Genomic DNA, 19,205 nt, shown 5'->3' with positions numbered 1-19,205 from the left:
TACAATTAAAAATAGGTTTATTCTCCCGTATCACACTTAAACTTTAAGTTAGAGCCTGAATTCTGTGAACTAATCTGTTCGGAGTGCCAGAGTATGGAAGTAATTATTACTGTCCCCGTTATCAAATGCTTTGTAACAGGAAGGCATTTGACCAAAAGGTCTTGTGGGTACACTGATATTACAAAATGGCATAGTACATTTTGTCCACTTTAAAGAAGCAGCTGGTCGACAGCTATTCCAAAAGCATCCTGAATGCAGAACCGGCAGGGCTTTTAAAAGGTAAATATAGAGGCAGTGTTTTATGCGTTTCATGTGCATGTACCCGCAGGCCGTTTGTGAAGATGCACTACTGGAGAATACGGCAATGCCCTGTAAAAATCTACCGGAAGAGCGCAGCTTTTAGTATATGTCTCGGCATAAAAATCCAAGAGATAATATTCCTATACGAACACGTCAGCCAGCGTCTCTCTCAACGCCTGATGTAATTACTGCTCTTGTGGAGCAAGTGTACAAAGCCAAGCCTGAAACAACACTGATGGAATCTGGTTCCTGTGTTTTCAGGGTCTCTCTGCTGCAGCGGAGCGTTGAACGGACAAGCGGAAACATCACAAACGATGTTCAACCCGAGCTGATTGAACGTGAGGTTAACGAGGAAAGGAAGGAAGGAAGCGGAGAGTGAAGGGTACTAAATAATTGAGGGTGAGCAGCGATGAGAGCGCTCCGACTGCCCCAGTGTGGTACTTTACTCGTCCTAAGTCAGTGAAACATTACCTTTGACTCGGACACACACTGCTGGCTGCTCGGATCGATGGCCACCGATCGCCCTCCTTGCTCGGCTGTTGAAGCCATTCCCATCGTTGTCTCCATCGATCACTGGAGAAACCTGCGCGTCCCAGCTGACTAGAGATGTCCTGAGTCGAAGGTCTGAAGTCTCGCACCTTCTTCGTGTCTCCCGCCCATCTCCGGAGGGAACTCGTGGCACCGAGGGGACAACAGGGTTCAATAATAAGGGAGGGAGGATTCATCAGGAGACTGTGTCACACCAAATATGTTCAGAAACCAAATCATTGTTTGTTTTTGTTTTTTTCCAGTCTAGGAAGTGTCACGTTCTTGTACTGGGTTCACTGGGTTAGATAGTGGACTTTGACATTGGATGAATTAGGTTTGCTGTTGAAAATTCGTAGTAAATAAACAGATTATTCACACGGTTTCTTTGTTAGAAAGTGTTTATACTATTTGATTTCTACTCAAAGTATATAAAGAGTTAAATGAACACATGAATCAATTCACATCCTGTGTCCACTGAGCTGTGTAAACAAATTAATTCAACTCGCTCCGTTTGGAGCGTCTCTGCTCCAGAGCTCAGACGCTCTGAAGTCACTGTGAATGAATTACATATTTACAACTGACTGCAGAAACTAAACGTTAAAAGGCGTCGCTGATGCGATAGGATTTTAAAGGCCGAGGCGAAAACACGGCTCCGCCCACTCATCGTGGTAAAGTGAGTTTCCACATTAGCACCGGTTCAGTTACTGTACAAACGGTCAGGATGGGATGTACTTTGACAGGAAATATATATTGTGCGATTTAAAAAAGAACTGTTCAAACTTTTCCGCTCGCTAACAGGAAGACGTCTCCGAGGTTATTGAGAGAGAAAAGAAATGTTGAGTGAGAAAGTCAGTCCTTTGAGAGCAGATTGATTTTAAAGTAGGCAGACGGCTACTGGATGCAGTCCTTCTGAAAAGCCCCCACTGGCTTCACGGACCTGCAGTTGCATCAGCGATATTTATACCTTTGTTTGTTTAAGTATTAATAATGAAAGAACAAACACACTTGGATATTTCACATGAAGGCTGCAGTGCTTTAATTCAAGTCATGAAGCATTACACTGCAATGTTGTGCCTTTTTATGTACACTGTTGGAATTACATAACAGCCTCATTTAGGATTCAGTAAAGCTTTCCACTGTAAACATGACTCCATGAAACCATATTTGTTAATAAAACAACCTCCATCATCATTACAGTGAGCTAGCTGCTGTGATACAGTCGCCTTGAACAAACACTACTGTAATCCTTCCTGCCAAAACTAATTTGCACACCTCATTACACTGTGGCTGTGGAAATATGTTTTGCAAACATTTTAAGACAAGAACCTAGAATGATTTATGAGGCAAAAACAATGAGAACGAATCCCCCGCCAACTATTGTTTGAAGTTAACATATCGGAGCAAAGGGCTAAAACAACATGAAGGATGAGCTAAGAGAGCTAAACTGTAACGCTGCTAAAATAGTCAACACATTCTTCATTGTGTTGAAAAATCAATAAAATGTGTCACTGAAAACGTATTCTGGGATTTCTGTCCTGAAATATTTTCGTTTCCAGCTGTTTTGATTATTAAGTGCTTTTGTAAATACAAAAGCTGCTTATTAGGAACATGCAGAGATGGTGGGATGTACATTACAAATGAATGCAGCATCTTCCCATGAACACTTTATGTAACACAAGTCAAGTCTCCTCATGCAGTCTCAGGTGGGGTCAGAAGATGTAAGCAGCCTGAACACAACGTCAACCACAACACGATGTCGCAGCGGGTGAGACGCACTCCGCCGCCTCGGAAAATCACTTCCCACGTATAAGCGGTAACTTCTACTCGCTCGGTGGGAAGAGAATCGTTCACGATGAAATGTGTGATGCACGATTGACTGAGGTTTGAACGGATAAACTCGTCTCAGAGAGCATTTCCCTTCCGCTTGAATCTGACGGATTGAAGCTCAAACATGCCGATTGTGGTAAAAAGCTGTCATCTCGTTTCAGAAAGTACTGCTGAACACAACTTCTTTGGCAACTACACGATACATGAATGAAGCCGGCCTGTTAAAAGAAAAAAAAAGAGGGATTTTTTAAAAACAAAAATTCACTAATTCCACAGAAAGTTATAGCATTTAACTAACTATGGCACACATTAAATACTCTTCGTGTGGGTTCTTTGGGGAAGACAGAAAGCTTGATGGAAAGTAAGTGGGGAGGGAAGCGTCGACTCATCTGTTGACATCTTTCCTCATCACCTATTTAAAGACAATGAATAGAGAAAAGGGCAGCGAGATGGAGAGATAGAAGGGGCAAATGAAATATTAAACAAAAAAGGAGGTCTATTTTTAGAAGCAAATGGTGGTGGAAGGGTGCTTCAGTTGTATTATTGATGTTGCAGGGCAAGAGGGGGCTCTGGTTTGTGGTGTGTGTGTGTGTGTGTGTGTGTGTGTGTGTGTGTGTGTGTGTGTGTGTGTGTGTGTGTGTGCGTGTGTGTGGTGATAGTGGTCTTCTGTGGTCATAACAAGAAGAAATGGAACAATACAAGCGAATGACACTGTTTGTGGAGAAGGAAAATATCTCATTTAAATCTGTGCAGAGGTTAGAACAGTGGATGCATAAATAGGAGAGGTCGAGAATAAGAAGAATAAGAAAACAAGAGATTGCTGCAGTTGTCTGAGTTCTGTTCCCCACAAAGAGCACTGTGGTACAGAAATATTTGCCTGTGCTTTTTGACACCATTTTATTATTCGACACAGATGGAAGGCTTCTCTGTCAGAGGCTCGGGGAGGGGACCCTTCATGTAGAAGCACTGATCCTGCTCCTTTTTCAACGCGCACAAATATGTACACACACACACATACACATCGCAAGCTTGCTGGGTTACAGAGTTCACAGAGAAAAGTTGTGCCAGTGCGCGAAACCCTGATTTACGCATCATTTTGGGACTCACAACATTTCTTTTTACAAGTTGGGGATCAGCATCATCTACGAGCATTAAAGGGTGATTCACTCAATTACTGACCTTTAGAGGCTTAAAGGTTTGTCAACAACTTCATCATCTTGCTGCCCTTATTTCTGTCTTGAACAATCGTGCCATGCCTCACTGTGACTGTACGGAGCATCAGAAGTAGACGTATGTGGGTGCTTTGCCATTTCTACAGCTCTGCATGCTACAGACACTTTGTCTCTTGAGTGTGGACTGCAGTGTATCTTCACCACACACAACACCATCAGTCCCTCCTTCTCTCTCTCTCTCTCTCTCTCACACACACACACACACACACACACACACACACACACACACACACACACACACACACAAAGAGGGAAAGACATAAGAAGAAGCGACCTTGATGTACGGATAGATCAATACATCTTTACTTACATGGCCTCAGATTATTCTCTCCTACATTACATAACAGCTATATCCCTGTAATTCAATTGGCCAGACGTCTCTAAGCATGGCATGACTGACATCACATACTGCCCTAAGCCTTTAATACTCATAATAATATACTTATTGATATGGCTTTATGAGGAATAATCAAATGCGAGACCTGAGCGAGAACACGAAGAGGATCTGGTGGCTTTAGATGAGGGGGACTTACAAGCTTATTATCTACATCACCAGTCAGTGACATCAAAATATGTAAAGAATGGAGGTTTCTCTCGGAGACTTCAGTATGTGACTGTAGGCAGGCGTCTCGCAGCCTCTTTTCTGCCACAGCTATTTTGGTACCGACAGAACCTGTTACCCTCAGATATTATATATGGAAGATTCTGCATGAAGAAAATACTTCCATCAGATAATTTGCTGACATCAAAAGAACACCTTTATCTTCATCTATTGAGGGTACCTTGTGGATTTATTTTTCCAAAGAAAAAAAAAGAAAGAAGATGCTTTGAGTGTATCTTTTATGTGTATAAAACACGTTGAATATTCTTCATTCCTCATTAAACTATTTAAAAGGCATTCTTTTAAACATTCAAAACAATGCATTGTTTATATCCATAAGTGCCAGGCGTGTCATTGTGGGTAGGCCTAATGGCTGGAAAACCTTTCTTAACTAATAATAGTCTAGATCGATCACAACAGGTCATTTTTTAAATAAATTACCTACAAACTGACACAGGTAAATAATAAGCTATCTCCCATCACATTGAAAGTGTCATAATCAATCAGACACAATAGTCACCTCCCACAGCATGAGGTCAGTCATTTCTTTGTTGTTGAAGCCGGAAACCGTCAAAAGAAGACAACAGTATTAACTTTCGTATCCAAAAGGCACCGCTGCTAAAATTGAAATCCTGGCGCCGTGCCTGATGGTTAACTGCCAGCGATCTATTTCTGGACCTCCTTTCTTTGCAACATTTGCTACATTGTTATATTTCTCAGTGCAGCGGAAAAGGTTATGCGGTGGAACACGTGATGCCAATGCCAACATGCTTGTTGTGCACGTAGGAGCGCACATCCTCGAGAATATTTCTAGCAAACTAACAAGTTCAATTTTACGCACAAATACACATGTATATCCTTTACATTGCCCACATTAATCAGAATTTCAGTGTTGTAAACGTTCCCTTGTCTTCTTCACTGTCTGCACATTACCGCCACCAACGGTCGATCAGTGGAATGGCATGAAATCTGCTGCAGGAACGTTCAGTCTATTGCTCGTATACCTGCTCGTGAGAAATACAAACAAATCCGCTCATAAACACAAATCTGTTGTGCTAATGGGCCTAAGCTCCACAGGGTACCTTCAATTAAGACGGTTCAAGATGTGTTACACATTGTGCCAAGTATTTTGACGTAGAACTGCTAAAGGGCTAATTAGCTGAATTTAACCAAATTGGAATCTTGAAACAACTCCAGCTATTTCGAAGACAACGAAGCATCTGAAACAGACCGAAGCAGCATTTTACTGACTTTTTTAAGTCTTCTAAGTGTTGTCATTCCTGTCGATCAGTAACACAGTCAGGAATCCTCCGTCTACTAACACAGTGTGGGTGGGTTTGAATCTTAATAGGCATAACTTTTACTTCAGAAACCTTTACTGCGTGATCCAGCAGGATGTCTTCTGTCTCTCTCGCAGAGAGAAGGTGCCTTGAGCAAGTCAGTCAGTTTTCCCTTTGTGTTGTTCAGCAAGAGTACAACCCTTCATTAGACTGCATCTCTTGACAGCACGTCATGCTTCCACAGCTTCTTTGACAGCTTAGAGGTGCCCAAGCATGTGGCTCCCACCTACACATACTGCTCATGCTTGACTAGCAGCGTAGTGTCATGAACACATGCCACAAACATATATGACGAACACTTCCATACGTCACTGTGGTAACACATACAGATGGTACACAACGCTGCTTTTACGAAACAACGTCGAGAACTTAAAAGCTACTGCGAGGAACTTGGATTGAGTGTTGGTTTTGGCGGTCCCTGTGGATAAACGTGGTAGTGCACCTTTAGAAAACCAATCATTTTACTGCAGCAGGTTCTGGCAATCTGACCTCCGCAGTCCTGGTTCTCCCGTTCCAACCGTCCCTCCAGTGGTCCCAGCAACACGGCCCGGGTCTCCGGCGGCGTGGTACAGGTGAGGCGAAGGGGAGGAGCCACTTCTGCTGGGAACGCAGTGCTCCAGCTCTAGTCAGATCTGGGTCGGTCCAGATCGTCACAGTAACTTTAGGTGAAGACTCAAGTGAGCAGAGAAGCAGACAATGTAGGAGTGAGTTAGTGTGTGGTCTAAACTTCTGTGGTATTTTATTACATTTACATATCATTTTACATATTGCTGAACCTTTACTTCTGTCACTTTGTATGCAAAACAGAAAACCAATTTTGGATTATCAGGCTCTAAAGGAACAATCTATAAATCATTTGCATGCAGTAGTTTTGAAAGGCTTTGCTAACTTGGATTTAGGGCGAGTTTAATAATAACTCACCCGTTCAGGCTATTTGTGAAATTGCTGTAAAAATGGTCGCACAATCTGTAACTCAAGATGTCCTCTGTAAAGCAACAACAATTTAATTCAAAGCAATAAATGTGAACGGTAGTGTTTGTGGAAGCGGCAGCCAGTCTTCAACAGTGCTGAAGGAATCTGAGCCGAGATTGAAATCAAATCCACAAGGCCGTTTTTTGATGCGATCCTAAGAATATCTGATGCCTAATTCAAAATGTAACATCCCTTCAGGTGCTGAAAGACTGCTGTGTGGCTTGTATTCATCCCAAAACAATAGTCAAAAACAATGGCAATGGCCATGAGAAGACTGGGAAATCAATGCGCTGTAAATACCAAGTTCCCCTCGTTATTGATGGATGACAGGAAAAAGTTCATACTTTTCTAACGGCTTATTGTATTGTAGGCATCTATAGTGGGTTGTCTGAATAACGATTATGTAAAAGGACTTTGGACTCATGAAAGAGGCCAATGAGGCTGTCTCAAATGATACGAAGATTATCTAATATATCAAAGGATACTAAAATGATGTTTACATGCATCTGCAAAGAGATGTTGACAGCACTCTGGTAACGACCTATCGATCATAAGGTAGCCACAACTTGAATATAGAGATTAAGACAATAAACTCATGTTTACAATGTGAGCTAATAAATCAAGTGAGAAGTAGAGTCATTTTCTCATAGACTTCTATACAATCTGACTTATTTTTGTAACCAGAGTCGTTGCCCCCTGCTGGCCATTAGAAATAATGCACGTTTAAGGTACTTCAGCAATTGGCTTCACTTTTTAAAATCATAATGCCTCCAGCTTTGACTGTCGCCGGTCTGGAGGCTTAATAAACGGATGAACTGTAAAATCCGCCCGTACACAAGAGCGATCAGAAATATGTATTGATGAATGAGTGAGATGTACAGGAGTACATTTAGGGATTATGTATCCTATCATGACACATTCTGGGCATTGAGATATGAACCCGTCGTTATAGATTTCCTCATCTTCTTCAGCAGGAGGACAGCTCTGTCACATCGGCACAGACAATGATCCCAAAGTCAGATGATGCATTGTATCAATTTGAGATGGGCGCTTAGCTCAGGCAGAAGGAAGAAATAATTCAATCACAAATTTTAATAAAACATAAAGACAGCAGCCATACTATGAAAAAACTCCATCTGGAGACCATATGGGAAAACTCAAAAAGCAGTGAAGTGATGGGAAGTTATGAGTACAAATGTCTTTGTCTTAATTAGCCTCTCTGGGCTATTTTATTTTACACTGTGCTGGTAACCGTCTGACATTTTCCTTGCTCCAAACAGCCACAGCATACTAAAGTTCCAGTGACCCCAAAATGGCAGCTGCTTCCTACTCTGGTATGGTGAGGCGGCTTAATTGGGCTTTTGCTCATAGAAAAGATGAAATACCTTCCATTGTTTACCAGAAATACAAAATGGTTACACCAACAGTGTCGGTGACCTTTAGCTTCCTCCGGCAAACTGTTCATATATTTACATTGTAGGTGTGCAGCTTACTCTCTAATTACTGAGATCGAATCAGTCGGGTTTCTCTGTTTAACGGCTCTTAGATGCATCAGAGTGACCGCTGGGAAATCTGACAAACCATATGCGACTATCCTGCCAACTGCGTTTTCAATTTCAACACACAGTGAATAAATGTGTTCTGTATTTATGTTCAATTACAAGCAAATACTGACAGAGGAAACATGTGAAATCGGTCTCAAGAATGAAAAATACACAGGTAGGAGACAGGAAGTGGTCAAAACCACAATCATTGAAAATGTATAAAATCTAAACGCCAATAAAATAGCTGTGGCTGCCGGATTCCCTAAAATTATACAATTATTTTACATTTATTTTTACCTTTGTGGTCTGAATTATGTCAACACTGGTACCAAAGGATTTTCAGTGCCGATACCAACACTATACTTTTCTCAAAACCTCACATTGAGGGTAATAAAAAAAAGAAAAGTATTATTTACCAAAAGAAACAAACACAATCTCAAATTAGCAAAATTTAAAGCAGAACATATTGAATTATTAAAGAAGACTGTAGTGCTTTAGATTTACTGTCTGCCATTCAGTGCAGTGCTCAGTGTCAACTCCTACTTGTTTATAGGGAGTAGTGAATGAGTGAATGAGTGAACGAAGGAAGTGACTGATTTTTTTAACACAAGGTAAGAATCATCTCTCAGCACTTTCCAACTGGCTGCGTTGTTCTAGAGTTTCTCAAAACTCTCCTTGTTGAACATGTCAAATGATTTAAAACTAAAATGCGCTGGATGTTTCCCCCCGTTGGCTATCACCGCTCTGCAGCAGAAGGTGAGAGGGAGTAAGAAATCAGGGAGAAAAAAGCCAGCCACGGCAGGATGCCAACATGTGAAATTACAACTATTGATCTCCGGTGCTGGAGAAAGCATTTCCAGTGTGTTTGAATGCATTATTAAGGAGACGCTGTGCACCACAACAGGTGGACGGTAAGCAGCTCTAACAGAACCGAGGCAGTATAGTGTGTAGGATTGTGATAAGAGCTACTGGCAGCTGCTTGTATGAGATTAGTATCTCCAGTGTCACAGATTGCTGCGTTGTATCGTTGAGCACAATGACTTGGAACAACAAATAATCATTTAATCCAAACACTATTATTATTTCATGCACACCGCGGCTTACACCATTATAAATTCAACAGCTGGTACACATGTATTATTTATTTTTTTAAACCACATTCAAACTGAATATGTGTGCAGGGTGAATTTGTAGCATCCAGAAGAAAATGTTAATTTTGAGAGATTGGAAAGACTACAAAACAACGGTGTGATTTGAGTGTCTATTATTGGGGATTTTTTGGGGAGCGGAGAGGAGACGAGAGGAGAGGAGAGGATTGCATGGAGGAGCGATGGAAAGTCGTGCAGAACGTTGTGAGGAGCGCAGAGGAGTGAAGGACTTTGTTCTTTGAGCATATGGCACTGACACCTGTTGGTGTAATAAGCACTGAATTCAGAGCTGGACTTTGGACGTCTTGCAAAGCCACTTCGGTTCCCGAAGGCAGACGATGGCTCTGCTTCTGTGCCTGGTAATACATTGCGTCAGATCAAATCCCACAATGTAAAATATTGAAACTTCTTCTCATTTATAATGACATCTTTTTTGGAAGGTAGTAATGAACTGGGAAGAGCTGTGTTCTGTCATGTGTAATTACATAACCATGCACACATCTTCCAGATGGTTGATGGGGTGCAGAGAAAAAAAGGTTGTTCACTCACATTTCTCGCTTTGCAAGTTGGGACACTGACAGGGCGAGAGTGCAAGACTCCGTATTGCATAATGAAGTTTCACTTCTTTTGTCCGATTATATATATATATATATATATATATATATATATATATATATATATATATATATATGTATATATATATATTATTTGGTTTCCTGTGAATGCTTCTGTTGGATTTCCACGGAAAAAAAGGTTTTGTTGGTTCTTCTTTGACCTGTATTTTCCGGTATTACACCATTCGTTCCTTTCCTTGAATTGCCGAGGTGAAGAGGCCTCCAATAGCAACCTGTTACACAAATCCGTACAGTTACATCAACTTAATTTAAATTATTCTCAGGACTTCCATGCCGCACTAAAACTCTCAAAATAAATGACTTCCTCTTGCACCTGTAAGCTTCATTTGAGAGCATGGAGTTGAAGACCTTCAAATGCACCATTTAGCCAGTCATCCTCAGACGCTGGTCAAATCGATACAGTAATACAGTATAATTGACCGAGATCTCAGATAATGCTCTGAAATAAAGTTCTTCCTCCTGACAAGAGTGTAATGGGTCATTCAATGTTAATATCCACTCTGTTAAAAGAAGCCTGCAGCTGTAAAGCATTTAGCTTTTACAAACCTATTATAGTCATTATGCTGCGACCTCTAACCTCCTCCATCAATATTATTCGGTCATATAGACTTTTGTGTGCCATGCGGCGTATACCTCTCCCCAGCTTCATCTTCTCAAAGAAATCAATTCTAATCCGAGAGCCGATATGTTTTCATCACTTATTCAAAAATGTTTTCATTTTATTTTCAATACTGACCGAATAGATAAGAGCAGAGCTGGGCAACGGAAAAAATAATAAAATTGTCCCTCCTGAATAATAGATAGATGGAATGAATTGCTTGGGGACGGATTCTTTGAGAAACTGAGAGATGATTATAAGAGCGATATGGAGAGCAGATCCCCAACTGCAAGAGAGGGTCTGTGGAAACAAGGCACAAGGCGTGTGTGTGTGTGTGTGTGTGTGGGGGGGGGGGGGGGGGGGGGGGGAATAAAAGCATCATCAAATAAACATGTCTGATCACAAAAAAAACATTTTGGAATATGATCTGCAGTCTTCATGTTCCCACAGAGTGTGTACATGTCTCTCAGTCGAAACAACAGATAACCAAGCAGCGTCTGGTTGGAGCTCTCCTTGGTGCTGAATCTGCGGGGACTCCGCCGACAACACATTGCAGTAACTTCTGATCTCCATCCACCTACATACAGTGTGTTTGTTTGTGTGTATTAGTGTGTGTGCGCGCGCGTGTGTGTGTGAGAGTTTCCCGTGTGCGCAAAATACAACAAACACAGCTCTCCTGGCACCCCGCCACGCTGCCCACAATTGCGAGTTTTTCCAAATTAATAATACACAGCCAGAAATGACAAATAGTCGAAGTGATGAAAGATTTAACATGTGCGGGAGCCTGAAAGCAAAATGGGTTTCATCTCTTGAATGTGACGCTGGAGCCGATTAAACAGGGACGCCGCGGTTCCCTCCCCTCCGGTCGTGATGCAGTGAACCTGCTCTGCGCAGAACCGGGCTGGCTGTATAAAAACGGCTGCACACAGACCCGAGTACAACAACAACGGGACACGAGCGCGTCAAGTCACTGCGGCTCCTCCACGCAACAAAACAAAACCACCACGACCCCGGCACAGACGCAGACATGCGGGCCACCGATAGCGGAATCACTTGGAGACTTTTTCTATTTTCCTGTCTGTTTTTGGAGAGTTCGTCTCAAGACTTTGGCGCACAGACGCAGTTCATATGCACGTCCGTGCCCAAGGATATGGACATTTGCGCCGCCACTTTGCAGAACAGTGTGCCAGGAGACGACTTGAAAACCACCGTCATGCAGCTACGGGAGACGGTTTTGCAGCAGAAAGAGACGATCATGAACCAGAAGGAGACCATCAGGGAACTGACCTCAAAGTTGGCTCGATGCGAGAGCCAGAGCGGCGCCGAGCCCGGGGACGCGCGGCCCGGGGGCCGGAGGAAAGACACCGGCAACAAAAACACGATGGGGGACGTATCGAGGGGCCCCGCGGACACTTTGGCGCAACTCTCACAGACTTTACAGTCGCTGAAGCAGAGACTAGAAAACCTGGAGGTAGGATGCTGCTTCCGAGGACACTTCCATCACTTTGCGACCAAATTACGACCGAACACCTTTTATTGACCAATATAATAACGACACGGAAAACACCAATAATAACGACAACAATAATAATAGTAATTGTAATAATACGAAAATAATGCGAAAAAGGAAAAAAAAGGATAGGTGATTCGTGTAATTGTTACATCTTGTGAAAAAACTATCATTGCGAGATATAATTAAGTTGCTTTTTAAATATAGATACACTATATAGAATAGGAACATTCTAAGTTAATTTGTATGATACCCACCCACAATCGTTCTGTACATTAAGCTGCATGCTTATTTGCCCCCTAACAGCAATTCAGCAGAAGTAACAACTCGGTGCAGGCGAACAGCCTCAAAGACCTGCTCCAAAGTAAAATCGACGACCTGGAAAAGCAGGTGTTGTCCCGAGTGAACAGCATCGAGGAGGGGAAGCCCGGACTCCGGAACGAGACGGAGCAGCGTGGGAGAGTGGAGTCCACCCTCACGTCTCTCCACCAGAGGATCACCGACCTGGAGAAAGGTATACATACATATATATGTATATACATATATAGCTGAGGAGAGCGCACACAAAGTGAATAAGGTCTGGGCGTGTGATGAGTAGACTGATTAATATTAGCAACTAAGGGGAGATATCAGATCAGATGAGCGCTTATACGCGAGACCGGAACAAATCCAGTTTGTATTATAGGCTTTTTATGACCACGGCACTCGATGTCATATTTTACTCATCTGCACAAATCTGGAGCATCCCGGTAAATTATGCAGTTTCCTGTTCTAGTTCATGCAGATTAAACAATTTCAAACACAGTGAGCCACTTCAGAAGTTAAACCACCCTGCCTCTCGAGACCAAGAGAGAGAGAGAGACAGAATAAATTAAAAATACTGGTGTGACAGTAAAAGAGAGAGAGAGAGGTGTGTCGACAGGAGAGAAGACCAGATGAAGGTGAACAACGTCAGCACTCATGGATGCATCAGATTAAAGCACATCTGGAGATTGTGTAACATGTAAATCCTACAGCATGTTAATCCCCAGGATTTGTGCACTGGGGATGATATATCCTTGTTTGACAAAATTATTTAAAAAACAATGAATGAAATAACACTGACACTCCGAAGTCAACCGCGGTCCACTTCTTCTCCACAGGTCAAAGAGACAACAGGCCTCTGGATAAATTCCAGCTCACGTTCCCACTGAGAACCAACTACATGTACGCCAAGGTGAAGAAGAGTTTGCCAGAGATGTACGCCCTCACTGTGTGCATGTGGCTCAAGTCCAATGCGTCCCCGGGAGTGGGCACACCTTTCTCCTATGCCGTTCCGGGTCAAGCCAACGAGCTGGTCCTCATCGAGTGGGGAAACAACCCGATGGAGATCCTAATCAATGACAAGGCACGTCTCGCACTCAGAAGAAATCTTTCCACGTATTGATTTTAAACTGCGAGAGTATTTTTGGCTCACTGCAGCAAACCTTCACGCCGTGTCCGTCTTCTTGCAGGTCGCCAAGCTGCCTTTTCTCATCAATGATGGAAAGTGGCATCATATCTGCGTGACCTGGACCACTCGTGACGGTGTTTGGGAAGCGTTCCAAGATGGCGTCAAGAGAGGGAGCGGAGAGAATCTGGCTCCGTATCATCCAATCAAACCGCAGGGCCTGCTGATCCTCGGTCAAGAGCAGGTGAAAAAAAGGCCTCCATGAAGGCAACGCTTTGTTCACTATCATGGGATGTTAGGAAAGGACACAAGGCATGTAGGGATTATTAAGTGTGTCTTTACGTGAATGATTGTGATTGTGGAAAAGTAATCTTTAAATGTCATTGTAACATACTTCTTAAATCTTATTTCAATTTTCAAATCCGTCCCCTGTTTGATAAGTCGATTCGATTTTTAACTGGAACTCATCAAGAATCCCAGTGGATTGAAGATGCCTCATTGAATTTAGACTGTCATGATAATGTGGGTCTTTCCATAAAGCAGCCGGAGGAGGGAAATCATATCCTGCTTGATTAAATCCATTTGTCTTTTCCACAGGACACGCTCGGAGGAGGATTCGACGCGACACAAGCCTTCGTCGGAGACCTGGCAAATTTTCACATCTGGGACCGTAAACTATCCGTCGGAGAGATATACAATCTGGCGACGTGCAGCAGCAAAGCGCAAGTGGGCAACGTTTTTGCGTGGATGGAGACGAGCCTTGACATTTACGGAGGTGCCTCGAAGTGGACATTTGAAGCTTGTCGCCAGCTCAACTGAACTGCAGGGAAGAGGAGATGGATGCATTTGTTAAAGCCTTGGTAAAGTCATTTGAAAAAAAATCAGGATTATTTCAATGAATAGCATCTGGATTTGTTAAAGATATTTGAAAACATCGTTTGTGGACACTTGATAGATTTTTTTTTTTTTTACCAAATACTCATGTGGGACAGTTCACTGCAAACGGACACCTTGGCATCCTGTGGCGCTTGAACGCACCATCAGGCCTACTTGTGGTAGCAGCCGCCGACGCTCTGGAGAGCAGAGGACGCTCCTCAGGGATGGAAATGTCATGTGTGGAAGTGATGCAGTTTTTTAGCCAACGGATGTCACGCAAATTCAGCAAAACAACGGACTTCTTCAAACGTCTTCTCTGTCTCGACTGCCAGGTTTTTCACTGTGAAAAAGGACAAGGTGGACTTCTTTTAAAAGATTGTGCTCTTGAGAAGGCCATGAAATAGACAACTTTGTTTCTCTCTCACTATTCTTTCTCTAACACCAACTGCTTGACGTGATTTTGTGTAAAGAATTACATATTTATTGCCAACATTTGAGCCTGAGTGCCTTGGGCTGTTAAAAAAAGAAAAATCTCAGCACATTCGTTATGATTTGCAGAGTGTTTGTGTTTATTTTCTTGTGAAGTCATTTTAAAAAGAGGTGTTTCTCGTAACACTCTGAATGGGGTCGGATCAGATTGTTTATTGAAAAATGCAATTCATTGATGATAATGACGCATTTTGCAGATGTTTGTACTTCAATGGGAATGTTCTCTGTACAGTAACAGCATGTCTTAACTTCTGTAAATGCTGCGTCAGCATCTATGATCTTTGCTTTTACTTTATGACTTTTGGGTTGAGATTTTATACTGTATTGTTATATGCTTAAAGCATGGCAACACGGACAGATGAAAAAAAGTTATAGTTTTTGTAATAAATTGTGATACTTGAATCATATACAGGTGTTAACATATTTATTTGCAAAATGTGCACACTTTATGACACGCAAATCTAAAGAAATAAGGTCTTAATTCACGATATGATTAGAAGGTCGACATTTGAGCTACAGCATCCTGAACCTGTTCACCTAAGTGCATTGTACATTTGCCAATTGGACCATTAAATATGGATGCCATAATCACACTTAGTATATTAACAATGGGTCATGTGAGAGGTTTACTCGTTAAAGTAAATCACTAAACACCGACTGTTGACTTCCTGCTCAGCACCAAACGGCACACAGACCAAGTTAGAGAAGGCTGGAGAACGTAGCGGAGCATTTAGCAGCTGGAGTTGGTGGAGACCAAACACAGAGCTAAAACCAGAGGGAATATTTTCTTACATTTATCAGGTGTCCAGAAAAACTACTCAAAGGTAATGATAATGTTGCTCCTTTTCTGCTAGGTGCATAAATAGGCAACTGTTTGTATATAAATAAATATACCAGCATGAAAATGCAAAATACTTGACTGTGAATATTTTACATTAAAAAAAAAATCATACCGGTAAATTTTCTGACACTTTTTCAATAAAAGGTTTTTAATATTTCTCCTCAGAGGACCAACTATGATCTTCTGTGATGGAGAGGATCGAGATTCTGAGGTGGACGAGATGCTCCTCACAGAGGAGAGAGGACTGTTACCTTTCCTGATGATGTTTCACATCCTCTTGACTTGTTTCAACAGTTTCAATACGGATCCTCCTAAAGATCTGGCTTCCCAGCATTTGGAGCTCCAGCTCCTGCGGCCAGGAGCTAAGCCGCGCCCTCGTTGCTTCGCCGCTCGTAGAATATTACCGCATTTGTCCACAGGGGGCGCCAAAATACACAACATAAAAATAAAAATAACTTGTTGCACTTCAAGATAAACTGCAATTCAAATTAGCAATTAAACGCGCCACACAAGTGAAGTCGACAAGACCACTCAGCGACTGCAAGGCCGCCTGCCGAAGGTGAACACATGAACACGATCTCTCGTGTTTTACACGAGAATGATCCTTTCTAGACATAACCTATGAAGCTGCCTTCGTCAAGGTTGTGACTAATGAGCCTCCATGTTGTCGTACACTGGAGTGTCCTATCAAAAGAAATCAGCATCTAATTCTCACCAAACCCATCTTAAATGTGTGAATGAAATGCATCACAGCTTTTCACACAATTCAGTGTGACGTGATTCAGGTCTATATACGAGTCTAGATTTGACATTTAGGAAAAACATATATTTCTTACACAATCAACTATATTATTATGGGGTAATCCTACTTAATTCCCAATTTAAAAAATCTCATAGCAAAGTAAACAAGTACATATACTAATTTGAACAGAAGAATAATTGCATGTGGACTTTTCATCCTGTGTCCATGAAGTCGGGAAGCGGGATGAATTAGATTGACTTGCCTCCACTTTACAAAACAGCAAACTTTCTTCAGTGACAAACTCAAGGTGGTGAAGATCGCAAGAACATGAAGTACACTGGAGACAACAGCATCTTAAACATAGAACAAACACAAAGGAGTGCAGAGACACCATTACATGTACACTGTAAGTACACATCTTTAACACACTGAGTATTTCTGTCAACAAAAGGTTGCCTTTGAGATCTTACATCTCAATCCATACAGACTGCAAATTAATAAAGTCACCGTCCCCACTCACATGAGAGGAGATAGCAGAGACTGAAGGTCCTCCCTTTATTGTTAGCGAGGTCACTCCGTCCCACCACAGACGGGTCACATGTCCCGCAAATTGGTTTCCATCCTCCAGCTCTGAGCTACAGGGACATCTCTCCATCAAGGTTTTCCACAGGCATCAGACGAAATTCAGCCCATCGCCATCGCACAGCCATTACAGACAGCTAGTGTGACACGTCTGGGGTTGGATTTCACTGGTTGAGAAGCAGAAGTCACACACAAACACACACACACACACAGACATGTACAGACAGACACAGTAGGATCTCGTCTCGAGTGGCCACTGGAGGCCCGGGGAAGAAATCGACTTCAACTCCCTCCCTCACATCCACCTGGCCGAATTGACCTACAGCACACAATTGTCCAAATCAGGTCTTCCTTTCTCTTGACCTAAATCTTGCCCCACATCTTGTTGGGTATATGTTTGGCCCAGCCATATAATAGCCAGCCTGTTGACCTATCCCCAACTTTCCCCAGCCCTAATTGGTTTGTTCCTTCATGCACTCCGATTCAAATTGGTTTGGAGAAAAGGTCAATTATGAGGTGATATTTGTCCACCATCTGCCTTCTCTTATTTCACTCTTTGTCTGAAAAGCACATGACATAAATCCATCACGTCTGACTGTTTATAAAAATCTAATTTTTCTTCTACAGTATAAAATATTTCAGTAAATACCCCTCTGGTCAATTTTGAAGCTTTTCCGGGTCATAAAAAAGGCAGTTGGGAACAAGTGGCTGAGATTAAACGTACGAGACGACTTCACGCCGAACACTAATCCGCATTTCGCCAAGTGGTGGTGACGTGAAGCTGTGCGACCGTGGTGTAGTTCATTAATAGCCTAACGCAGGGGTATTTAATTAAATTTCAACCAGCTCCAGTTAGAGAATATGTCTTTACAACACGACAATGACGTCTAACTTTCGCTATACTTTAGTGCCGTATATATTGAAGTAGCCTAGCGGTTGTATCAACGTTAGTATGTCGTCAACAATTGAACTGGATGAATTATAAATAATATATACTCTAATAATATATCAATGTCCATCACTCATTTCAAATACAATATGTGCTAGATTTTTTAATTAAAATACATAATTGAAAAATTAAATAAAATGTATTATGCAGTTTTTATATTTTACAAAAATTAAGGTTTGGGGAGTACTAACGCACAAATACAATTCAATTCAATTCAGTTTATTTTGTAAAGCCCAATATCACAAATTACAAATTTGCCTCAGAGGGCTTTACAATCTGTACACATACGACATCCCTGTCCCAGGACCTCACATCGACAATGTATGAAGCTTTTTGTGGTTGGTGATATCGAATACATTGCCTCACGTGAGTTGAGGGACCTGAAGTTTGCAAGACGTCAGCTCACCAGACCTCCGTAACCTCTTCATCTCTGATGAGACGAGCAGATCGAGGCTACAATAGCAGATACTAACATAGCACACCTCAATCTAGCAGCCGATCTGTCGGCAGTCCAGTGGCATTGTGGGTATTGTAGTCACTAGATTTTGACAAGACAGACGAATGTACAAAAACTGTCCATCGTGGGTTACAGAAGTGCAGAGCTAAATTGGTGGGGTACTATTTTAATGTGACAAGCTTACTATAAAGAATTCAAGAAAAGAGAAATGGAAAACAACAAACACTTGAGGTGTGCGGGAGAGACATTTAATTGTCCCACTGATGCTGAACAAGAGCCGTTTTTGCTGAAAAATTATAAAACTGGTGACATCGGCATTTGTTGTTAACTGTTGTTCAGGGAAATGCATATTTAAGAGAAAAAAAGATCATGTGATTGGCATAAATCAACAGTATCCGTGTTCACTTTTTTGCTGGATTTTTAGCCTTTAATTGTTCGGAGCGGAGAGTGAGAGGAAGGAGATTTAATCAATTCTGGCTTGGATTCAAACCAACATCTCGTCTCCACCAGGATGTCTTTTATTTCATCAGTTTCATTGACAATGTGTCCTTTTCCACCCAATCCAATTATCTACTAATAGGTGCTACGAGTAAAATAGTGTAATG

At 42.0% G+C, this 19,205-nt stretch overlaps 1 protein-coding gene across 1 annotated transcript; it reads left to right on the top strand.

Moving 5' to 3' along the window:
• The first annotated feature begins 11,668 nt into the window (after positions 1-11,668).
• Positions 11,669-15,986, top strand: nptx1l (neuronal pentraxin 1 like). Its single transcript, XM_034539815.1, has 5 exons — positions 11,669-12,196; positions 12,542-12,749; positions 13,378-13,622; positions 13,729-13,908; positions 14,262-15,986. Exons 1-5 carry the CDS (start codon positions 11,753-11,755, stop codon positions 14,481-14,483), a joined length of 1,299 nt encoding a protein of 432 aa, XP_034395706.1. The 5' UTR covers positions 11,669-11,752; the 3' UTR covers positions 14,484-15,986.
• The last annotated feature ends 3,219 nt before the right edge of the window (positions 15,987-19,205 follow it).

This window comes from Cyclopterus lumpus, chromosome 8 (assembly GCF_009769545.1).
Source record: "Cyclopterus lumpus isolate fCycLum1 chromosome 8, fCycLum1.pri, whole genome shotgun sequence".
NCBI lineage: Eukaryota > Metazoa > Chordata > Actinopteri > Perciformes > Cyclopteridae > Cyclopterus > Cyclopterus lumpus.
The sequence above is the reverse complement of the archived record's forward strand: the minus strand, read 5'-3'. Positions and strand labels throughout refer to the sequence as shown.

What these genes read in the sequence shown, in the direction of transcription:
- nptx1l (XM_034539815.1), top strand. Translation starts at nt 11,753, where the DNA reads ATGCGGGCCACCGATAGCGGAATCACTTGGAGACTTTTTCTATTTTCC. An exon ending in AGAGACTAGAAAACCTGGAG is followed by an intron (nt 12,197 to 12,541) that starts GTAGGATGCTGC and finishes GCCCCCTAACAG; the next exon opens with CAATTCAGCAGAAGTAACAA. An exon ending in AGATCCTAATCAATGACAAG is followed by an intron (nt 13,623 to 13,728) that starts GCACGTCTCGCA and finishes GTCTTCTTGCAG; the next exon opens with GTCGCCAAGCTGCCTTTTCT.